The sequence below is a fragment of the Micrasema longulum genome, unplaced genomic scaffold (genome assembly GCF_059751315.1).
Source record: "Micrasema longulum isolate JH-2025_06_02 unplaced genomic scaffold, ASM5975131v1 h1tg000725l, whole genome shotgun sequence".
NCBI lineage: Eukaryota > Metazoa > Arthropoda > Insecta > Trichoptera > Brachycentridae > Micrasema > Micrasema longulum.
The window spans coordinates 1,665,973-1,687,648 of NW_028277921.1; the positions used below are offsets into that span (position 1 = coordinate 1,665,973).

Here is a 21,676-nt window from a genome sequence, read left to right on the forward strand (position 1 = left end):
TATCGACGGATCTCTCAACGGAGACGTAAATTTTATTGCTAGGCAAACATGGAATTCTAGGCATTTACATGGCTTATAACTTGATGATTTATACGCTGTGTAACATTCACCACATTGCCAATGATTTATTTACTTCAATTTAAAATTTACAGTCCTCAAAGCGTAAGACTAAAATTTTATTTTATTTATCAATTATTTTTTAAAACCCGTCAGGGGAGATGTTATAAGGGTTAGTCATATTATGTCTCGCCTAGTTAGTGAAGTCATCATGTGCTTTTTCAGGTTGATTTTAATTTTTTGTGCAGTGTAATTTTTCAAGTAATAAGGTAAGTCATTGCAGTGTTTTAGTCCATTGTATAGTATTCTTGACTGTCCTACGTTTGTCTTAGCTTTTTTACTGTGGTAGTGTTGTTGTTGCCTGGTTATATTTGTATAGGTAAGCATTTTAGGTTAAATCATCTTGCCTGACAAATTATCGCTACGCTAAATTTAATGTATCAAAACAATGCTTCATGCACCATAGAACATTGCATTGGTTCGGATTGGGTTGGTCTTTTTACGTAAATAATCTAAACTGATTTCCGATTAGCTGTAATGTTCTTTTGAATACAATTCTACTATAATATAATATGTATAAAATTATTAATCTCCTAATTCAAAACTGAACTTAGAATTCGGGAGTCTGAAGTTCGATTCCCGCTTTACCACAACGTGATTCCCATTTTCTATAAGGGCACATTCAACACGGATGTGAAAATAACATTTATTATTAATATATGTTATTCTGTAGCTACTTGCGTTAAAATAACTCAAATATTTCAAAAATATTTTAATTAAATTAATGCAATTTTTTGTTATATTACCTACTGACGAAAAAGTTACTTATTATATTTTTAAGAAATTTATTTTTTTGTTTTTTAATGAAACATCACACTGTCATACTTCCGTGCAGAGGATAAAACGCCGCAACTCACATTTTGTCACTTTTGAGTTACCTATTTATTGATTTGTAATCGGCATTTTATTAGCTTTAAGTACCTATCCAAGAATTTTTTCGCTACAACTGGAAAGTTGTAAATTCAATATCTCCGCATGCAGCAACATAAAGTAGCCCATAATGATAAAAAACTTACTTAAGTGCGGTTATAAAGAAATATTTTTTGCTTCATTATGCTGATCATTTTTATTTCTAAAAATAAACGTAACGTGTTTTTTTTTTAAATTTTACATCATAATTTGATCAATAAATTCTGTTATTTTTTAAATTAATATTACTTTTAATTCAAACCCTGAAGAAGGCGTGGTGTTTTTGGCGGAAATAGTTGTTTTTTTAAACATTATGAAATACTGCATTTTAGACTGTAACAATTGCTAAAAATCACCAAAAGTTGTTTTTTTGCTGTAGCAAGTTTTGATACTGCATTTTAACTAGTTTTGGGCAACTTTTTGTCTGCGTTGATGGGAATTTGAAATACTTTTTTTTAATTACTTAAATGACACGTTTTTTTCTCACAATTAATGGTTATCATTATAACCGTATGACAACATTAAAAAAAAGTTTTTGTAAATATCATTGAGTATCGTACTCGTTTTTCTCGAAAGTGTATTTTTCGAGTTACTGCGGTTTAGGGATTGCACGGCGGCATGGCCCACTTCACACGTATCGTCCAAATCTACAAGACACGGTAAATTAGGGGAGATTGACATATTATATTTTAATCTATTTAGTGGCTTCTTTTAGGTAAAAATTCTGTAAATGAAGTACATTTATCTGCCATTAAAGTAAAAACAACTATTTTGGATGTTAACATACTCGTAAGTTTTATGCGTTTTTTTTCCATATAAAGAGAACAAAAGGATACCACAAAAAAAAACAACAAATTAGACATTTCGTTATTTTACAACAAATTAATCAATAATTCATAGCCTCTTCACCGTAAACTGCGCAAATATCGCGAGTAGCTTTGGCAGCATTATTACCTCGATTGAACGCGAATGAGGTGTCGAAAATGTTCACTTCCGTTCACTTGACATTCTATTTTGAAGGCTAGTTATCAAATATAATAATATTATATACCTAACGTAAAACAAACACAATATCTTGTAGAGCAGAAAATCTTCTTTCGAATGACGTATATACCTTAAAGCTAGGGTTTCCTAGGACAGCGGTGCCCGCATCTTAACGGCCGTAGTGAACGGTGACTAGAGTGTGGTTTCCTAGGAAAACGGTATTATCAACACCGTTTCCCTAAGAAACCACTTTCTAGTCGACGTTACGACGGATGTCCACCGCATCACCGTTCATTACGGCCGTTAAAATACGGGCCCCGCTGTCCTAGGAAACCCTAGCTTTAGGCTGTAGTCTGGTAAAACGAACGTAAAATTAGGAAATCATTCGATTTTTCCATTTTTAAACGATTTTTTTTTAATCGCGCAATAATAAAAAAAATAATTAAACATAAATTAGATAAAAAAAATATTTTTTAAAGGTGTTTCTGTTAAAAGACCGTTTACGGTAAGGGCAGGTATGAAGTTCATAAAAACGTAAATAAGATGTTGTTTTAAATTAAATATTACAACCAGAATTATCTCCTTTTAAAAAAAAGAGAATACAATTCTATAAAAAAAAGTTTCAGCTAATATATTACAAAAAAATATTTTTTTTAAGTATTACCTAAGGCATAATTTTAGGTAGAAATAAAGGAAAATGTCACAAAATGTATGTGATTTCAAATGCTTGTATATCTTTTCAAAATCAAAAAATTAAAATTTGGATTTGGCCGCTTTCATGTTCAATTTATTATCTAAATTTGAAATCGGCCGGTCTGAAAGTAATTATATTTTAGTTACATTTTAAGTATATTTTTAAACAGGAATACCTTTAAAAATATTGTTTTTATCTAATTTATGTTTTTTCATTTTTTTATTATTGCGAGATTAAAAAAAACATTCGTTTTACGATGGCAAATTCGTATGATTTCCTAATTTTGCGTTCGTTTTACCAGACTACGGCCTTAACCGTTTTGTTTTACTTTTGGTGCGCATTTTAAATTTGGAAAAAACGGACACAACTCATGTTAACACCTAATGAAACAATAAAAATCGATCCACCGTGTAGTTTTATCGTGCCGTGTGGATTTTTACCATCGTATGAACGGGCCATTATAAACGGAGACAAGATATATTATTTTATGCTGTAGCTCTCAGCAATAGTATCGTGTGATGTTCTGTTTTATTCATAAGCATCTACATTATGTTCACGTTGACGACCTCAAACCTCACTACTATCTGGGACAGTAAAGTTAGTATCGTGAATCATAGCAAATTCAATAACTTGTGCTTTTATCAACTTTTAAGGATTTTTTAAAAACAAAAATTATATTGGTAGATGACTATTTTAAGATGCGCGTGAGTAGTAAAGAGGGTACATTATGAAATAAACTAATAATATTTATACTGATTCAGAACAATACCTGTCAGGAATGGAACTAGTGATTATGAATATTGGTATAAAATTCACTGTTTTTATTTTTTCTTTGCGGACGCCATATGCTCCAACCAAGGAGCGGACATGGAATAGTGATAATTGTTTTTTCGAAAAATATAAGTATTTGCTAATATTAATACTCAAAAAATAATAGTACATCGAATTACGATGGCCCATAAGGGCAGCGTAAGATTTTTCAATAAGAACCCGTTGTCTGTGAAAGATTCCGAGAAAAAATATCGCTTTGAATTATTTACCAAGCATAAAAATTATATCAACGCCTTTAGAAATTTTTCATTAAAAAAATCTACTTCCATAAAATATTTTGCGTTATTTTTGTACTAAATCGATAATTTTCGGCTGACCGCCAAATTCAAACGAAGAATAAATCGACAGTTCCGAGTTTTCAATCGGATTATTTGAAATACCCGCGAAAACTTTTTTTTTCAACTCATCTCGTTGCGAATTTTATATTTTTTGTTTACAAAATTAGTTAAATAATTGGCGATCCTCGCAACCTTCGTGAATGTGATTACCGATCACTGATCACAGTGTAACAAACCTTGATTACTATGTGACAACTTTCACATTCTGAATTCTGACAGTTGAACAATGTCTGGAGTAGGCATGGCGGCGAACAACTCCTAAAATAGGTACCGAACACACTATCCCCATCTCTCTTCCTCCAGCGGCGCCAGACTGCCGCGGAGAGAGACGAACTGCATTTGCGGACGGCGTGACGTCAGCCTCCCACCTTCTCCGGCGAGATTCTCGATTCGACCGTCAAATAAAGCGCACTTCCAAAAATATTGTTTGACATTGGTAATCGGAAATAAAATGGGGCAAATGTATTTCTACTTTTCATTAAGAACCAACACCCAACCCGACCTTTCCAGACTCGACGTCTGAGTGCGCCAAATGGAGGACAATATTTATTTTCTCTCGGCTTTGGAACCATCCCAATTCTAAATTTTTATGTTTGTTTTATTCTATCCAATGACTAAATTATAAAGATTTAGTTTTCTTAGATGAAAGGAAAGAAATATGTCGCATTATTTTTATCGATACATTATCTTTCACAGCTAAGGTTAATCAAATAAATACTTATTATTCAAAAATGATTTTAGTAAAAAGTAGATAAGAGTGCAATTTCCCAATTATAGAAAAGGGGAAGAAAAATATAGCGATGGTTACTTTCAATAAAACACTATAATTTAAATAAAATTAATTTAATTAGTTCTGCAGACATTTTATAATAGCCTTGTGCTTAATATATACAACATGGATAAACATTTTTAATAAAGCAATAAAAAATTAAATTACTAAAGTCTCGTAGTCGCCAGCGCACTAACACATTCACACAAAAATAATATTTACACAAGATGAAATATGTCAGGAATGAAGTCCGAGTTTACCTGCTCCAGTGAAATCACTCACTCTTCACAAACATAACATAATAATAATAAGACATTGTACTAAAACGTACAAAGAGAACCGTCAAGCTGAGACGCTCACCACAAAACCAAGATCAATTTCGGTTTCAGAAAACACATCTCTTATTCAATTAGCACTAACACTTATCAGTCAGGAACTTTCAGTTCGGTAACGTGTCCATTAAGATTTCTTTAGCACTCTGCGTCAGCATAACGGGGAACTGTATGTCGAAGGCCACCAATAGGTCTCCTTTTCTCGAGGGTTCCTTGGGGAAAGGAAGTCCGTACCCATTGAACCTCTTGACGGTGTTGGGTTTGACCACTTCATTAGTGAGGTTCACGGATAACTTCTCTCCTCCCATAGTTGGTACTGACAGCACCGTACCGCAGAGAGCCTGTAACAAAACAAACGTAAACATTACTAACTTTACATGACATTCCTAGATAAATTTACCAAATGTCCATACGCGAATGTTTTCAATAACAATGACAAATATGGCTCGACACGATGTATGAAATATGAATAGTAGGCTCCCTATTTGGTCAAATGTAACCATATGTCAATACCATAATAGAATAAAATGTGTTTCAAGCAAATATACGGATTTTTGTTATTCTTTCACAAATTTCATACAATAATTCAATTCAGAGACTTTTATACAAAAAAAAATGGAACATTACGAGGATTGTTTGTCTAAAGAGTAATGAAAAAAAAACGTAAGTTGTACATGGAAAACTAGGAAAAACACCTCATAGGCGATATTTAGGGTACAATTATAAATAAAACATTAAGTAGTACAACTTTCATAATTAACCAGTTACATCCCATAAGCGCGTTAACGCGCTCTTCGTTTCAGTGCTCGTGGGGCCTGCCATACAAAAATAGCACATAAAGACGTGTGCCTTTGTACGCGCTTTACATGCCGAGGTCAAGTATTCAGAACGATTTAAAATTTCGTACACACTTGTTAGAAGCATGATGAAACACTAGGACACGAAGAGTTAAAGACATGAGTGGATAAAGATGTTATGTGACAAAAACAAAATGCAGAGATATCCGGGATTAAGTTTTTAAAAGCAATAAAATTGTTGACAAAAGAACACCTTCATTCGCTCGGTTTTCTGTTACTTTTTTATGGTGTAGTTCGCTTTATGTGACAGAGCTGCGCATAAAATCTTCATTTCGGTATAAAAAAGGGTCATTTTTCAAAATTTGCGACAAAACGCCTTCCATCCACTCGTGTCTTCAATTATTGAAATTATCAACATGACAGCGGATCATGCGAGTTTCTAAAAATTACTTAAAATTTTGCAGCCTGCTGGGAACTGCCAATACCAAGTGGCACAGAAAAAATTAATAAAGCCTTTAACCTTGAAAATGATATGGGTCAGTACTTAGTACTATTTCACAACATCGTGCTCCTCTTTTGTACTAATATACTCGTGTATCGCTTTTAACCTATTTTATAATAATTTGAACCATCTGAAGAATATATTTTAGGCTTTGATTTGTATAACATGGCATAATTTCATGCACTAATTGGTCAAAGTTTCTTCATCAATATTATTTTATCAATTATAACTTATTCTTGATTTCATCACGACGGATTCCATCAACTAGCAGTTTTTTATAAATTTAAACATCTATAATATAGTCGAAAAATGAGTTATCTACCGAATGAATTAGATAATTTTAAAATGTTCGTTTATTCTTATTCATAATATTTATATTATAGTCAACATTAAAAACAATGAACGACGGCAAACTTAGTTGGTTGTTCACACAATTTTGAGCGTGACAACATTTTGAATCGTCAGAAATTTGAGTTATGATATGATTAAAGTAAAAATGTGTAAAAATAAATGTTTACCTGTTTGAGGGGAATCTTGGCGGTGTAGCGGATGTCACTTCCTTCCCGTTTGAACAGAGGGTGCGGCTTGTCTCGTATGATAAAGACGATGTCGGCGGGGATCTTGTTCCGTCCCTGGTCTCCCTCCTTCTGGAAAGTGATCTTAGTTCCCGCCTTCCAGCCGGGCTTCACGTGGATCGTCAACACTTTGTCTTCCTTTTTAGCCGTTCCGTCGGGTTGGACCACTCTGCGGGATATCTTCATCTTCTTCACGCAACCTTTGGTGATATCTTCTAAAGAGACGTACAGATCGTGCTCGATGGGAGGATCCTGAGACTTGTCCTTGCGGTTGGACAGGCCGTTGACGTTGAAGGAGTGAGAACGGAAGGCCCCTCCGGGTCTCGCAGTACCCATGCCCATGGTGGCGAAGGGATCCATGTCCACGTCCATCTCGTCGTCGAATCCGCTGAATATTCGGTTCCCTCCCGCCCCGTTCATATTGAAGAAAGCTTGGAATGGACTGCCGCTGCCGAAGAACTGGGCGAAGGTGGCGTGAGGGTCTCCGTGGAAAGAGTAGGAGAAGTTGGGTCCGCCTCCTCCGCCGCTGCCCCCCGTGAAGTTGCCCTTGAGGCCTTCCTCTCCCTGGGCGTCATAGATTTCCCTCTTCTTCTTGTTGGACAGGATCTCGTAAGCCTCCGCGACTTCCTTGAAGCGCTCTTCCGCGCCGGCGGCTTTGTTTTTATCCGGATGATATTTCAGGGCTAACTTCCTATACGCTTTTTTGATATCATCGTCAGAAGCGTCCCGGCTGATACCCAGAATTTTGTAATAATCTTTCCCCATGGCTGTGAACAAAATAAATTCCGATGAGAATCGAGAGATTTAATTCGCGAAGTACGCGATGCAAATGTACGAGTAAAACTAAAGTAACGTAGGCGTAATTTCTACGTTGGTGGAAAATTGGTGAAAAGCCAATACCGAAATACTACGCATTTACTAAAAATATACGGTGAAGCACGTAATCAAAGATATGGCCAACGTACATAAAACGAAATTGTATAGTTTTAGCAATTTAGAGCTTCAATTTACATGTGCTATTATGAAAGAGTTAATATTAAATTCCACAATAATATATTGCAAATAAGCATTCGAAAAAACAAATAGTATAGGAGTCTTACCTTATTTTATTGAAAAACAATCCCAAAACAACGACACACAATCACAACCCGGTAATATTTCATGAACTAAACGCGCGAGAGGTGGCGCTCGAGAATATATAGATAAAACCTTCCAGAATATTCTAGGACCTTCGTTCAAAACCGAGATGCGTCAATCCGGTTCTTGTCTACGTGCTGCACTCAAGAAAAATCTGCTCGTGTGCTCGTATTAAAAAATAATTGAAAGATAAAATTAAAAATATGATGAATATAGTATAATATGGCGATAATTTTGCTGTTCATAATTAATTAATGTAGTAATATTAAATCAATACCTACTAGTCCGCGTTTATTATATTCACAAATATTTTTTGCATTTTTGGCTTTATTTGGATGACGAGAGATTTAACCACGATAATTGTTAGCTTTCTTTTCACTCGAATATTTTCTGTAATTGATTAATGTTAATATATTTGCATGTACCTACATCAAATTATTTCATTAATTGTAGGTTACACAATTGTACATCGATGCCTCTGCATGAACCTTTTTTAACATTTCAATTTCAATGGTGTTTGTCATTGCATAATCTTTCTTGAGAAAACAAAAATTTTGAATACCAAATTTTTTTATGTACGCCATCCTTTTTTGTTATTATAAATGAATATCATTCTTATTTGTGAATACGAAATTTTTACAATATGACTGAGTTGAAAATAAAACACGGTAAACGATGTTTTTATTTTATTTATTACATATGATTTATTTAGGTTATTCTAATTTACACATTAATTTGTTAGCAAAAAACAATGACTAACTGAAAGTATTCGTATCAATAAATTAGTATAAAATATCTACTATAATTCACATCGACCGTACATGCTAATAACTGCATTTCCAAGTCCTAAAATTAACGTTATTACCGTAGTCCTAAATGATTTTCTTAAGAAATCAGTAATTTTTAATATATTCTTTTTTATGCCTGTAATAAAAAATTACATTTTCATACGTCGCGTCTAAGGTGCGTATGAGCATAGCGTTCACAAAACACAGATTGATGTTACAACAGTTTTATTTTTTAGCATCTGGCAATTCTTTACCGGTAATAAATGTCAAATTGACAGCGTTAAAAGTCGCGCCGTGATTATGTTTTGGTCAGTCAAGTCAGATTTCTTTAATTGTTTTCTTTTTTAAAAAATGTTGTTCGTCAAGAAATTCATAATATAAAAACGTCGACTTACATAAAAATAAATACGATATTATTATTTTATACAACAAAGGTACTTAAATGTCGTGAATAATATTTTTTTAATCTACCTACATAGCCTAAGAAACAGAGCATGTTTACAGTCAGTTGAATCTGCGGGGAAGTATTTTTCATAAAATTCTTGGATCAGTTCTTCGGTCTGAAAGAAAAAACAATATATTTTTTAAAAAAATGGATGGATTTACAGACTTTCTACAACCACTTTGCAAATCTTGTTCAGTTCAAGTATTTGAACCATATATTGAATGTGTGGAATGCGAAGAAGTGTCTTTATGTTGTTTGTGTTTTTCTAAAGGAATCGAATTTTTGCAACATAAAAATTATCACAAATACTCGGTCCGAAAAAACAATTTTCCTTTATTTGAGAATTGTAATTGGATGGCTAAAGATGAATACTGTTTATTGAAATATGTTTCCGAGCACGGATACGGAAATTGGGAGGAAATAGCGAAATCGATGCAAACGCACTCTAAATTAGAGTGTCAACAACACTACAAAAAGTTTTACATTGATAATGTTCAATACAAAGAAATCCCTTCACTGTGCATGAGAGATGATCACACCAGTAAGGGAAATATACACCCATTCATGTTCCACGAGAGTAACAGTGATGATCCGCTGAGACAGGTTGCTACTTCTTTCTCCCAACAAGTAGCCGGTTACAATCCTTACAGATCTGATTTTGAAATGAACTTCGACAACAATGCAGAAACTGCTTTACATTTATTGGAAGACGATGAAAACGATGAGCTAACCAAAAGCCTGCAATGCGCTTCAGTACTGGCATACAATAACAGACTCCGAGAAAGAAAGAGGCGATATAACATTCTAAGGCAACACGGTCTTATTGTACTAAGAAAATTTTACAAATGGATTCAACAATTTGAAGAAACGCTCGGTCATCAAACATGCGAACGTCTAGTCGTATTTATGCAGCTCTTAAAAGGAATGCAATTTGACGCGTTTATAGAAAACCTCAGTATAGAAAAGGAACTTGTTTTATATTTACATAGATTATATGAATATCGAAAAAATGGCATCACGTCATTTAAAGGATGCCAACTATATCGTCATCTAAAAAGAAAGGAAGACATTTATTCTAAAGACTTAAAAAATTATTTAACATCCCTTGAATTGGACTGGAAATCTCTTTCGCCAAAACCGTCAACTTCCGCATTTGGATCTAAAGATGTAAATTTACTTTTCAACCCTCTAACAAAGGAATTTAATTTTAAGAAAGGGCAGTCAAAAAGAGAAACAGCACCATTGGAAGTAATCGGTCTTCCTGGATACGAGCAGTTGAGTGAAAAGGAAAAAGTACTTTGTTCATCCCTGAGATTGATTCCTAGTAATTTCATCTCATTTAGAGACACTCTTATTGCTGAAAATAACAAAAATGGATCTCTACGTTTGCTCGATGCAAGGAGACTGATAAAAATAGATGTAAACAAAACACGGAAACTGTATGACTATCTTTTATGCGAAGGATTTATTCATAAACTAGCATAAAACAATGTTTATAAGCTAGCAGTGTTATATAAACGATAAAATATTGCATGTATATTTTTCTAACCATTAATATTTTATTTTTAGTAATCTTTTATAATATATTTTTTATACATAATGGTGTAGCAGCAAGCACATAACATGTATTTAAAAAAAAAAATCAAAATGGGTTTAATAAACAAATTTTGATAAATTTTGTTTTATTACTATTAATAATGCATCTCCAATTTTTTATTAGTAAAATATTATTGAAATATGTTAACTAAATACTGTAACAAACTTTTTTCATCTATTATTAAAATACTTGCAATGATTCCAACATTGATACTCACTTTAAAACCAAATTTTTGATATAGAAATACGGCTGAATTTGTTGGTGAAACATGAAGTGTAATATCTTTACCAATACATGTCTGAAACAAAAACATCAATATCACTGAACATTGTAAAAACTAGATATTATAGTTCAAAGAAAAGTACCTACATAATATGGCACAACGGTATAACAATAGAAATACAATTTACGGAGTTATGCCATTATGCTTGTTACTGTTGTTGGTGATCCGAATTTATAAATATGTATAAAGTTCTCTAAACTAGTGTTTATCAGCCTGCAGATCGCGGGCCAAGTAAGGCAAAAGAGGGATGAAAAACTTGTATCCTGGGGGGAGACACGGGGGAAGGGGTAGTGTCAGATCTTAACCCCCAGGACCTTAACTTTTACATTGCTCATGACTGTGACCTCCCCCAAACAAGGCGAAAGCTATAGCTTGACCAGCCTTATGTGGCAGTTGACTAATTTTATAACTAAAATCCCTAACCTAAGTTTAAAAGTTGAAGAAAGGGACATTAATCGCATTTGAATTTTTTTATTTAATATTCATTAAAATGGTCATGTTTCACATTTGAAGTAAATATCTTTACTAAGAAAATTTAAGAAAAAAACCCCCTTCTTTCCTAATATTGTTTTCGTACAAATTAATCAACAAGTGTTTTTTTCGAAAAACAGAGATACACACTTTTATAGGGTTTAGTGTATGTAGAGCGGAAAATTTAAAAATAAAAAATTAGGTTAAGTTTTATAGTTATGCATTTTTGTAAAGGAAAACGACACAGGATGCAAAAGTAGTAACATTTTTACTTTAAAAATACACAAAAAAATCTATGCTTTTTATATAAAACCTGACACAGATCATTAATGGTAGAGGCTTTTATTAAATCCAATACGTCGCTACTGGTATCAAATGTGCAAAGTTGTACTGCGACCATAACGCCAATAGCCTACTTACACCATTTTACTAAATATGCATGTAATTAAGAAATTTATGTCTATCATCGAAGCAAAAATTTTGGTTGCGACCTGCCTAAATGGGATCCACTCTCGTAGAACCCGATTTACATATCATGCACCCCCAATTATTTATTTCACTAACATGGACACTTTGCAGGTCAGAGTCGACCCCTGAGGGTCGATATGGACCACTTTGGTAATGACTGCTATAGATCCTCGGTTATAATAACAGTCTCCGGACTGGCACCTGAAGCATAAGACTGATCATCTTACCCTCACGTTACAAAACTATCAAGATATGCTGCAGTTAGTGTACTTATGCAGTGCCCTATGCACCATTAGATTTAGAAAAGGAATGGTGATGAATTTATAACACTGCGTATTGAAAAAATATGTTTTCTACATATTATTTATTTCTATTAAAGCTACGCATATGCTATTGTGTGATGTAAATGAAAAGTTCAACTTCTCAAAATGAAAACATACAAAATCACAATTATTTGAATTTTTTCTACATTTTTTTTTTAAATTTTATGATTTACTTGTTGAAATTGTGAAATGGCGGTAAGCAACTATATACTGATTCAATATTTTAAAAAACAATATCTCTTTTACCTGAATTAAATGATATAGCATAAAATTGGCAATTCCAAATTGCCTCCATTCAGGACGTGTGAAAATAAAGGATATATAACTTTCATTGGATCCAACATCAGGTACCAGAAAGGCGAATGCAACAACTAATTTTTTATATAGAACAACACAGCTAAAATCTGGATATTGAAGTGCTTCTGTTACTAAAAGAAAAAGACAATGAAATAGTTATATTAACAAAATTTGAAATATTGTAATCATAGAATTAAGAATAGTCCAGAAACCGCATACGAGCATCAAACAGAAGGCGACTAAACTACTCATAAATGAGTGCTTATTATTTTACATTTTTAAAAAATATTAAAAGTAATAATCAAAATACTTACAATCTATACCTGGCCAAAAATATTGAGCACAAAGACTGTTAATAGGAGCAATATGCTGTGGTCGAACATAACAGTAGTCTAATGGGGCAGCTTCATATTGAATGGTAACATCTTTGTTAACTTTGCGTCTTAACTCATCCATTAACTTTAACCATAAGGGTTTAGTTTCAATATCCCTTCTGATATATGGCTTGAGCAATCTTCCACTATATGGGGACAAGAATGTATTCACCTCGGCGCTTCCTGCGAGTCTTGTGGCAAAATCTACTTGACACGGCATTATTGAACCGCTCAATGTATCCGTAACATGCTGGAATAAATATGTAATAATAATTGTTTCTACTCATTACTATAAGGAAAGCTTCATGTATTCAGATAAACAATATCATTTCAATGGAGCTAAATACTAAACAATACATAAACTCTCGTTTCTCTATGTGAATACTACGCCAAACAGTCCTAAAACTATGTGGACATGTAGGTTCTTATTACATGTTTTTTTTTAAATAAATAAATATTAGCATTCTTATAATTTACCCAAATATTTCAATTTTGGTGGCCATTTTAACAAGTTGTAAAAATCTCACTATTAGAAAATGGAAATTAAATTGGGGTAAAGTGGGGTTCGAACCTCAGACCTCTGATCCGTGAGTCCGCAACACTAGCCACGGCACCACAACCCGATTGTAAACAGCAACAGAGTCTAAACAACTGAAGTGTACGTATAACATAACATTAATTTAATATGCCACATTACTGGTCTCCTTTATAACTAAAAATTCAACTATTTACTAATAATATTTTGAATTGGAAATACATTTTTAATGGGAATTTTGAAAATCCAATACGTAAAAGAATACTTAAAACCCCAGCAAACCTAAGTTCAAATTTAATGCAGATCAACAATAAATGCTGTTTATGATTTGAAATGAGCAACAATGGAAATATTTTAAGAAATATATTTAAGGCTTTTTAAGTTTTGTAATAAACTTGAAATTCAAAATAAAAATATGTATTTGACAATCTCAAGTACCTTCACTCTTGACATTAACAGTATTTTCACATGAATAGATTAGCGATTCTCAAATAAAAATACAGAAGGAAAGACAGGGGGCAGGCAGGGTATGGGATGTAAATAAGCATCATGCCTCAGAAATCTCAGAATAAATAACTAAATTAGATGTTTGTATTCCACTGAACTCCACTAACTTACCTGAAAACGATCCAACACTCTGATGTACTGCTGAGTGTATTGCGACAAAACATCTTGGACTGGAAAATTAGCTAACTTACAAACCAACCTGTGAAACACAAAAAAATATATCAGGATTTTGTGGGTGCATTAATTTTTACAGATTCATAAATTAAGTTGAGAATTACCTATCTAAATTCCAAATTACTCTATGTTTACTTCTCTTGGATTTTCTAACTGAAAGCTTTGCTCGCAATCTGATCATTTTTTTATCTATATCTTCATACTGTGCCTTTCGACAGATGTTGTTAAGATGATTAAGCATCTTAGTCTCTTCATACTCTGTAACAGGGATAAGGGACTCACGTTTCGTGTTATTAAATAAAGTATTTTTATTCCATGGTAAATCCGTATCTTTTTCATTTTTGTCAATATTAAATAATCCACGGACGATTGGTGGAGGCACATTTTCAATAGTTGTATTCCAATTACGAGTCAATTGATTTGGATGATCTTCATTACTCTCCTCGGAAAATGTACTACAGCCAGTACGTAGTTGTGAGTGTGGTGAATTGATAACATAATCAGAATCACCATTTTCTCCAGATGATGGATTGTTACAGAAATAATCTTCAGTATTCAACAAATCATTCTGAAACATTGTAATGCGGAAATACATTTACACTTGATGTAATAACTTATATTTACATATAAGTTACTAATTAAAAATACTTGGTACACTTCCACTTATTTTTTCGCCCAATTAGCGCTTTCATTCTCTAATGGGCATCCTTAGACTGTTAAAAATTATACAGTGTAAGGATAATTGATATAAAACTAAATATTGTCTTAAGTTTAAGTACATTTAAAAAAATAAGTTGAAAGAAAAGTCGAAAAAATAAGTGGAAGTGTACCAAGTATTCTTAATTAGTAACTTATTTGTTATTTGTAAATATCATTACAATGGAATTCCATCTATAATTGTCAGTAAATAATTTAAATCAAACATTTACACTTGTTTAAATTCAATCTAATGCGCATTGAATATCAAATTAAGTATACATATAGGAAAGAGTTACCTGTAATAGAATTCCACTGCTAGCTTCCGATAACTCCTCAAAGTCAGGTAGAAAACCATCAAAATCCGACAGAGATTCATCACCCTCCAAAAAATAATTTCCAAGGTAGGATTCATTTCTAAAAAATAATTTTGAAAAAATTCATAATCTGTGACTAGTTTTTCGGACTCATGGCTCAAAGGTCCGTGGTTCGAATCCCACTCTACCCCAACTTGATTTCCATTTTCTAGAATTGAGTTATTTACACCTCTTTAAAAATGGCCCTCAAAATTAAACATTTGCTTAAATCATAAGAAAGCAAATATTTATTTTATTTTTTTAATTGAATTAAAAATCAAACCTATGATAAAGCGTGCAGCATTGCTACCTTCCTAGTTTGATAGGTGGATAAATAAATATCTATTTGGGGTACAACAAATTAATTTAATTTCTGAAAACTACAATTCGAGAAATTTTATCTTATGTTGTTTAGAAAAGCACGTTAGACAAGTGTTGCCCGGTATTGTCTAAAAACTCCTGCAAGAGATCTCTGAAGTGCCACACAACTCTCTAAAGCATTTCTTATATCTCGAATTATATGTCGAAAGTATATGTCGAATTTCCGTGCGGATTACCTCCTTCAGGTTTTGTAAGTTCCTTGGGCAATGTTTATAAACTTCAGCTTTAAGATAACCCCACAGAATAAATCGTATGAGGCCATGTTGTTCAGAGTTGACTGTCGTAGCCTGATTTCCCTCTTCAAAAAAGTAAGGCTCGATGATCCCATTCGATGTCCCATACATCTACACCATGTTTGCAATGAGGAATTTCAGTGCTTTTTTTATATTTTTTATTTGTTAATACTTTCAAACTAAGCCAAATAAAAAAATTATGGATTGTATTATCAGAGTAATGATTTTTTAAAGTTTTGCAATTTTAAAAATACTCCGCCTGTGATGTATTAAGTCCTCATCTCTCAGTTCTGCCGATTGGTCAGTTGGCTAAACGGAAACCGGAAACCTATCTCAACGCTTTGTTATTGGTTGATTTCAGAGAACTATTGAAGTCGTTCAAAATAGTTCCCTTTTTATTATTTTATTTCATACATTTCCGAGAAACTTTACCGAACAGTTAAATGCTCTGATTTTTACCGCACATAAGAAGACATTTTTTATATTCGATTTCCCGCAGCTCTGAACTTCCCCATTGACGGTATTGACATAAAAACTTCCCAGCTGCCTGCACATATCGACACCATTTGAACCCTTCCACGACTAATCCCCGCGTCACAAAGGCCTTTTCAAACTTAGGAGATAGCAATGCCGAACCCTGTATAAAAACATTTTCCTGGCAAAATAAACAATTTCCATCACCACTGATAGCTACTTTTACATTAGTAATAAATTTACAATTATTGTATGACTGCCTACATTTATGCATGATCGAACAAACTTAATACAATGTCAAAATTATAATAGTTAAATGGAAATCTAAATTTCAATGGTAGACCACTTCCTATAAAAATAAACTTATTTGATCTCTTGTTATTAGTAAAAAAAACTTACTTAAAAGTAGAATTGATACTAAAGGAATTATCTTTGATAGATGAAAATTGAGTTCCAGGATCTAGTTTTTGTTTTTTACGGGGAATTTCATCAGTGACATCATTTTTTTCTAGCATACTTAATTTTTCAACTTTATGTTGGTTTTTTGATAGTAAATCTGTATAACCTGAAAAATCATAAGAATAAATAGGTCACACAAAATTGATAAATGTACCCTCGCTTGAAACCACTACTAATGATACAATCGATGGTTACTGTCCAGTTAAGCTATAATATTGCAACTGAAAATGTTATAGATTTTACTAAAAACCACAGGGAATGTTAAATATTTTACCCATTTCAAGAACTAGCTGCCTCAGGACTGTTGCTTCAAAATCTTTGTCATTGAAATAAGTGTTTTGAGATTTGTTAGGACGCTCTTTTTGTTTTTTTACCATAATTTCTGAATCTAAAAAATAAAATAAGTTTTTGTAAAAATAATCCACAGTATTTAAATAAGTTAGTAAAGTTTCTTGTTGGAAGTTTATTGAGAGTAGTAAAATATTTTTTTAAATTAATGACAAATTGACACTTCAATCCAGTGAGTTTAATAAACTAATAACCGGTTTCATTGCTCTCGCGACATTGTCAGACTTGTATGTTTTTTAAGAATTTTAAACTATGTATAGGTTGTGAAATTTATGTAAACGTAATAAATATTACACTTTGATTTAATTAATACTTTTTTTACACCCAAACAGGCCAGGAGGGCCAATTACAGTCATGAATTACAACACAGAACACTGTACATTATGACATACACCCCCGGTAACATAAATAGCCGAATGACTAATTTAAAAAAAAATCCAGTTAGGTGTTCAAAGTAATTGAACCTAGGTTTGAGCCATGAGTTATCACTTCTAGGAACAACTAATAGCTACTTACGAACCTGGAAAGCCCTAAATTTCTTCAGTTATACAACTGATTTGGCGGTGATGAGTCGTTTTCTTGGAGTGTCCTTATTATATTAAAGCAAAATGTATACGAAACTTAAACTTTCATTAGAAAAAGATCAGTTATTGCTGTGTTATCTAAAAAACTCTTTTCTAATCGTTATATAGCAAGGCAAATACAGCGCAATAATTCAACTGTGAGATTTTTCAAAAAATCAAAGAAAGTGGGACACTAAATCGAAAAGTGGGCACAGGATAAAAACGCTGCACTTCAAAATATGTTCTAAATAAATTATCACTAAGAAATCGGTTCGCATCAGCTCCAGAACTAAGAGGACAACTACAGAAAACCACCGGTGTCAGTGTTAGTTTAGGCACAGTCTCAAATAGACTGCTAGAATTTGGATTACTGGCCAGAAGACCTGCAAAAAACCTCTATTGAATCAGAAAATGAAAAAAAAACGTTTGAAATGGGCGAAATGAAAAAATTTTTTAACAGAGAATGATTGGGAAAGAGTTGTATTTTCTGATGAATCAAAATTTAATTTGATTGGTCCAGACGGTTTACAGACAGTTCGCCGCCAAGATGAGGAATGATATAGTGACAAATGTCTTGCACCCACAGTTAAACATTTGCCTTATTTCATGGTGTGGGGATGCATCACAAAATGGGGTGTTAATATTTTAATAATGCTAGAAGGATCAGTGAATGCTGAAAAATATAAAGACCCTGTATTTCAGGATGATTCTGCGCCTTGCCATCGGGCTCGCTCTGTGAGTGAGCAATTTTTTTGAATGCGTATTGATGGTTTACCTTATTGTGTTTAACAGATTTGAGATTAATTTTGGTGTTTTTCTTTATCAGGTATCGCAGCTAAAAGAATCATTGGTAATTAATTCCCTTTCATGGCCAGGAAATAGCCCAGATTTGAACATAATAGAAAAAAAAAGAAATCTCCGAAAACGGTACAGGAGTTAAAAAATGTAATAGAACAAGTATGGTATGAAGAAATTTCAGCAGAATTTTTGAGTAAGCTGTACAAATCCATGCCAAGACGAATTAATAGTGTGATAAAGGCCAAAGGAGGTCATTCAAAATATTTATGTTCTAATTAAATAATAAATATTTTTGAAAGATGCTTTATTTACTAAATAAATGTTTTTAAAATTGAATATTTCAGTTTAAAGCATAACAATTGAAAAAGTTTGCTTTTAATTGTTTTAAATGTTTTTTGTCTTGAATGGAAAAACTCTCAAAACTTATGTTTTAATACCAAAATTAGTGTTTCATTGATGTAAAGTATACATATAGGTATACGTATAAGCATAAAATTGGAAAATGTGTTAGAACGGAACGGAAAAAAAAATCTAAGTTCTAATTTTTACGGGTTCGGCTATTTACGTTGACGGGGGTGTACTACACTAAAATTCTGACTCATTTGAAAAATCTTGTAATAAAATTTAACAAAACCCTTAAATCAAAATAATGATTTCCTAAAACAGATTAAGAAAAACACCTTCACTGATGATGAAAATATGACAATGTCGCGAGAGGGATGAAACTGATTATCGTGTATCAAAATAAATGGAGTGTCAACCTGTCCAGTGAGTGTCAAAAAATCCAGTTATTTGTATTTATGTAAAGATTTTTACTTACTTAAATATTTTATTAGGGCAGGAGAAAACCCATGGGATAATTTCCACCATCCTTGCTCATTTAAGACACTTAAACCAGACTGGAAAAATGTAGGACTAAATGAAGAAAGAATTCCTGATACAGTTCCAGGCCAATTTTTGCGGCGCTTACTAGAATAATTCAAATAATTATGTTTAAGGTTTGCTTCATAAGTAATCAAATGTACTAATATTTTTATATGTCAGGGGGTGTAATGAAAAACTGCCACTGTGCATGATCACTGTTTTTGGGAAGACTAACTAAACCAGCAGCAAAAAGACTATTTCTTTTAAGTTAAATGTGCAACTTGTGCGTGGTATAACAGGTAACAAAAGACTATTCATTTTGTGCACATTGAACTTCACAGAAATAGTCATTAAGCTACTGGTTTAGTTGATTTTCCCATAAATAGTGATCATGCACAGTGGCGGTTTTGCATTTAAGCCCCTCATATATAGAAAGTCAATGGATTTTCAAACCAAAAATAAAGGGGTTTTAGAAAAAGTTACATTTCTTACAAATGCGGATGAAAAAGAAGATGCCAATTTCGATTCACAAAAGAACCAATGTGTGTTCGCCAGTGAAAATATCCTTGATTGCTAATAGCTATGCATTTTGAAGATAGGTCGTGAAGAACAAGAACTAAGCAATTAAACCTAGAAATAAAACAAAAATGAAAACAAGTTTTCAAATAATAAGATAAATTGTTTACTTAATGTTTACCACATGTGGCCAGGAGGTATTAGTGAATTTAAAGCGTAGAACACCCAGGCTTGAGAAACATCATATTTAATTTTCGTGATCCCACCGGGAATCGAACCTGGAACCCTCCATGAATGAGGCAAGAGTCTTAGTTAAAAAAACGCAGACCTAACGTTTTTTTTCAATACCGACAGGAACTAAATATTTTTAAGTTCTGCTAAAATTCAAAGTGTAGATCGCACGTGTCAATGAATTTTGGGCATGGCTAGGTTATTAGCTTAATTATTTTTAAAGACATTAGCATACAAATATATGAAAATAGCTTGTAATTTTAATAAACAAATATTACCAAGACATTTTACCGCGGTCGAATATTTCTTCTTCATTTTCGGAGCAATCTGCGCATGTGAATATAAAAAATACATCGCCCGGAAAATTTCCTGGCGGCTCTTTACTGAGAAGACAATTTAAATGTACATGATTATGACACACAATACACTCTAAGCATGGTGAATACTGTTTATTTTCAAGAATTCCACAATATTTGCATTTATTCATAATTTATTAAAACAATCAATCTTGTAATCGATTATTCACAAAAAACATTGTCTTTTCAAATACTAAGTATTGAGAATTTTGACAAATCTGTCAGCGGTTTACTATTATGTGGACTACAGATACAAACGATTTACTTTATTTACTTCTTGACACTTGACACTGACAGCCGCATGGAGTCACACACCATAGAAAATCGATTAAAAGTTATCATAGACAATTAATGCACGAAAATAACTATAGCACAAAATTATAAGAAAAAAAACCCACGCAGGCTTTATCCTTAGCCCGACCCCGACTGGATCTAGCAGGTGATGCATGGCCTGTGCGTAGGTATTCTTAGGTCAATCGTTGGTTCACTGATTTAATCCGTTTTACATGACAATACGATTTTATAAACAAAATTACAAAAGTAATTTGAAAAGTATAATTAATCCATTGATATAAAAACCATAGCCCGAGTTTGGTCATTTCATTATTAGTCACAATAGCAAACTTCAGTCCTACGAGAAATTGGATGCAAAAAAATCTCACGCTTGGTAAAAATAAGAGTATTAAATTGCAACGCAATTTTTTTTGAAAATGTACGAAAAAAACAATGAAAAACATTTTAATAAAAACGAACTACTTTGAACGACGTCACTAGTTCAAACGAGTTGGAAAATATTTCCAGTTTATGGTAAGACAAAGAACCAATCGGCAGAAATGACCGAGTAGCATCGACTAAAGATAAATAGGTACTGACCGAGAAGAAGCGGAAAAAAATTAATACGTCACTCGCGGAGTTATTTCAGAAATACAAAACTTTAAAAAAATCAAAGCCCTGATAATACGATACATAATATTTTTTTAAATATTTTATTTAGCTTAGTTTAAAAGTCTATTAACAAATAAAACAAATTAAAAACCCATGAACTTCCCCATTAGTTGTTGGATGACGTTTGAACGCGACCCTATTTTCCAATCTATTACGATTTAGGAAAATCTATTGTGCAAAAGGAAGGAAATCAAAGAGAAAATAGGAAA

The 21,676-nt window shown here is 32.8% G+C and overlaps 3 protein-coding genes across 3 annotated transcripts; 1 reads left to right on the forward strand and 2 right to left on the reverse strand.

The window, feature by feature from the left end:
• Positions 1-4,700: 4,700 nt before the first annotated feature.
• On the reverse strand, positions 4,701-8,020 carry LOC148279408 (dnaJ protein homolog 1). The gene is made up of 3 exons (XM_088230039.1): positions 7,949-8,020; positions 6,792-7,615; positions 4,701-5,315 (listed from the first exon to the last, which is right to left on the reverse strand). Exons 2-3 carry the CDS (start codon positions 7,611-7,613, stop codon positions 5,082-5,084), a joined length of 1,056 nt encoding a protein of 351 aa, XP_088086165.1. The 5' UTR covers positions 7,614-7,615; positions 7,949-8,020; the 3' UTR covers positions 4,701-5,081.
• A 1,026-nt stretch (positions 8,021-9,046) lies between these two features.
• On the reverse strand, positions 9,047-20,848 carry Atac2 (Ada2a-containing complex component 2). Its single transcript, XM_088230021.1, has 12 exons — positions 20,445-20,848; positions 19,912-20,049; positions 19,376-19,524; positions 17,121-17,234; positions 16,787-16,952; positions 15,243-15,360; positions 14,352-14,815; positions 14,185-14,272; positions 12,972-13,281; positions 12,607-12,788; positions 11,033-11,113; positions 9,047-9,333 (listed from the first exon to the last, which is right to left on the reverse strand). The coding sequence occupies exons 1-12, from the start codon at positions 20,651-20,653 to the stop codon at positions 9,241-9,243; spliced, it is 2,112 nt and encodes a 703-aa protein (XP_088086147.1). The 5' UTR covers positions 20,654-20,848; the 3' UTR covers positions 9,047-9,240.
• Positions 9,227-10,893, forward strand: Ada2a (Transcriptional adapter 2A). The gene has a single exon (XM_088230022.1). It carries the CDS (start codon positions 9,366-9,368, stop codon positions 10,701-10,703), a length of 1,338 nt encoding a protein of 445 aa, XP_088086148.1. The 5' UTR covers positions 9,227-9,365; the 3' UTR covers positions 10,704-10,893.
• Positions 20,849-21,676: the final 828 nt, after the last annotated feature.

Bases quoted from the DNA above. Each gene is read 5' to 3' on its own strand.
- Ada2a (XM_088230022.1), top strand. From the start codon at position 9,366: ATGGATGGATTTACAGACTTTCTACAACCACTTTGCAAATCTTGTTCA.
- Atac2 (XM_088230021.1), bottom strand. From the start codon at position 20,653: ATGAATAAATGCAAATATTGTGGAATTCTTGAAAATAAACAGTATTCA. The intron at 16,953-17,120 runs GTAAAATATTTA...ATGATTTTTCAG, and splicing joins GCAGCTAGTTCTTGAAATGG to GTTATACAGATTTACTATCA. The intron at 14,273-14,351 runs GTAATTCTCAAC...TGTGTTTCACAG, and splicing joins GTAATTTGGAATTTAGATAG to GTTGGTTTGTAAGTTAGCTA.
- LOC148279408 (XM_088230039.1), bottom strand. From the start codon at position 7,613: ATGGGGAAAGATTATTACAAAATTCTGGGTATCAGCCGGGACGCTTCT. The intron at 5,316-6,791 runs GTAAACATTTAT...GTTTTGTTACAG, and splicing joins CCAAGATTCCCCTCAAACAG to GCTCTCTGCGGTACGGTGCT.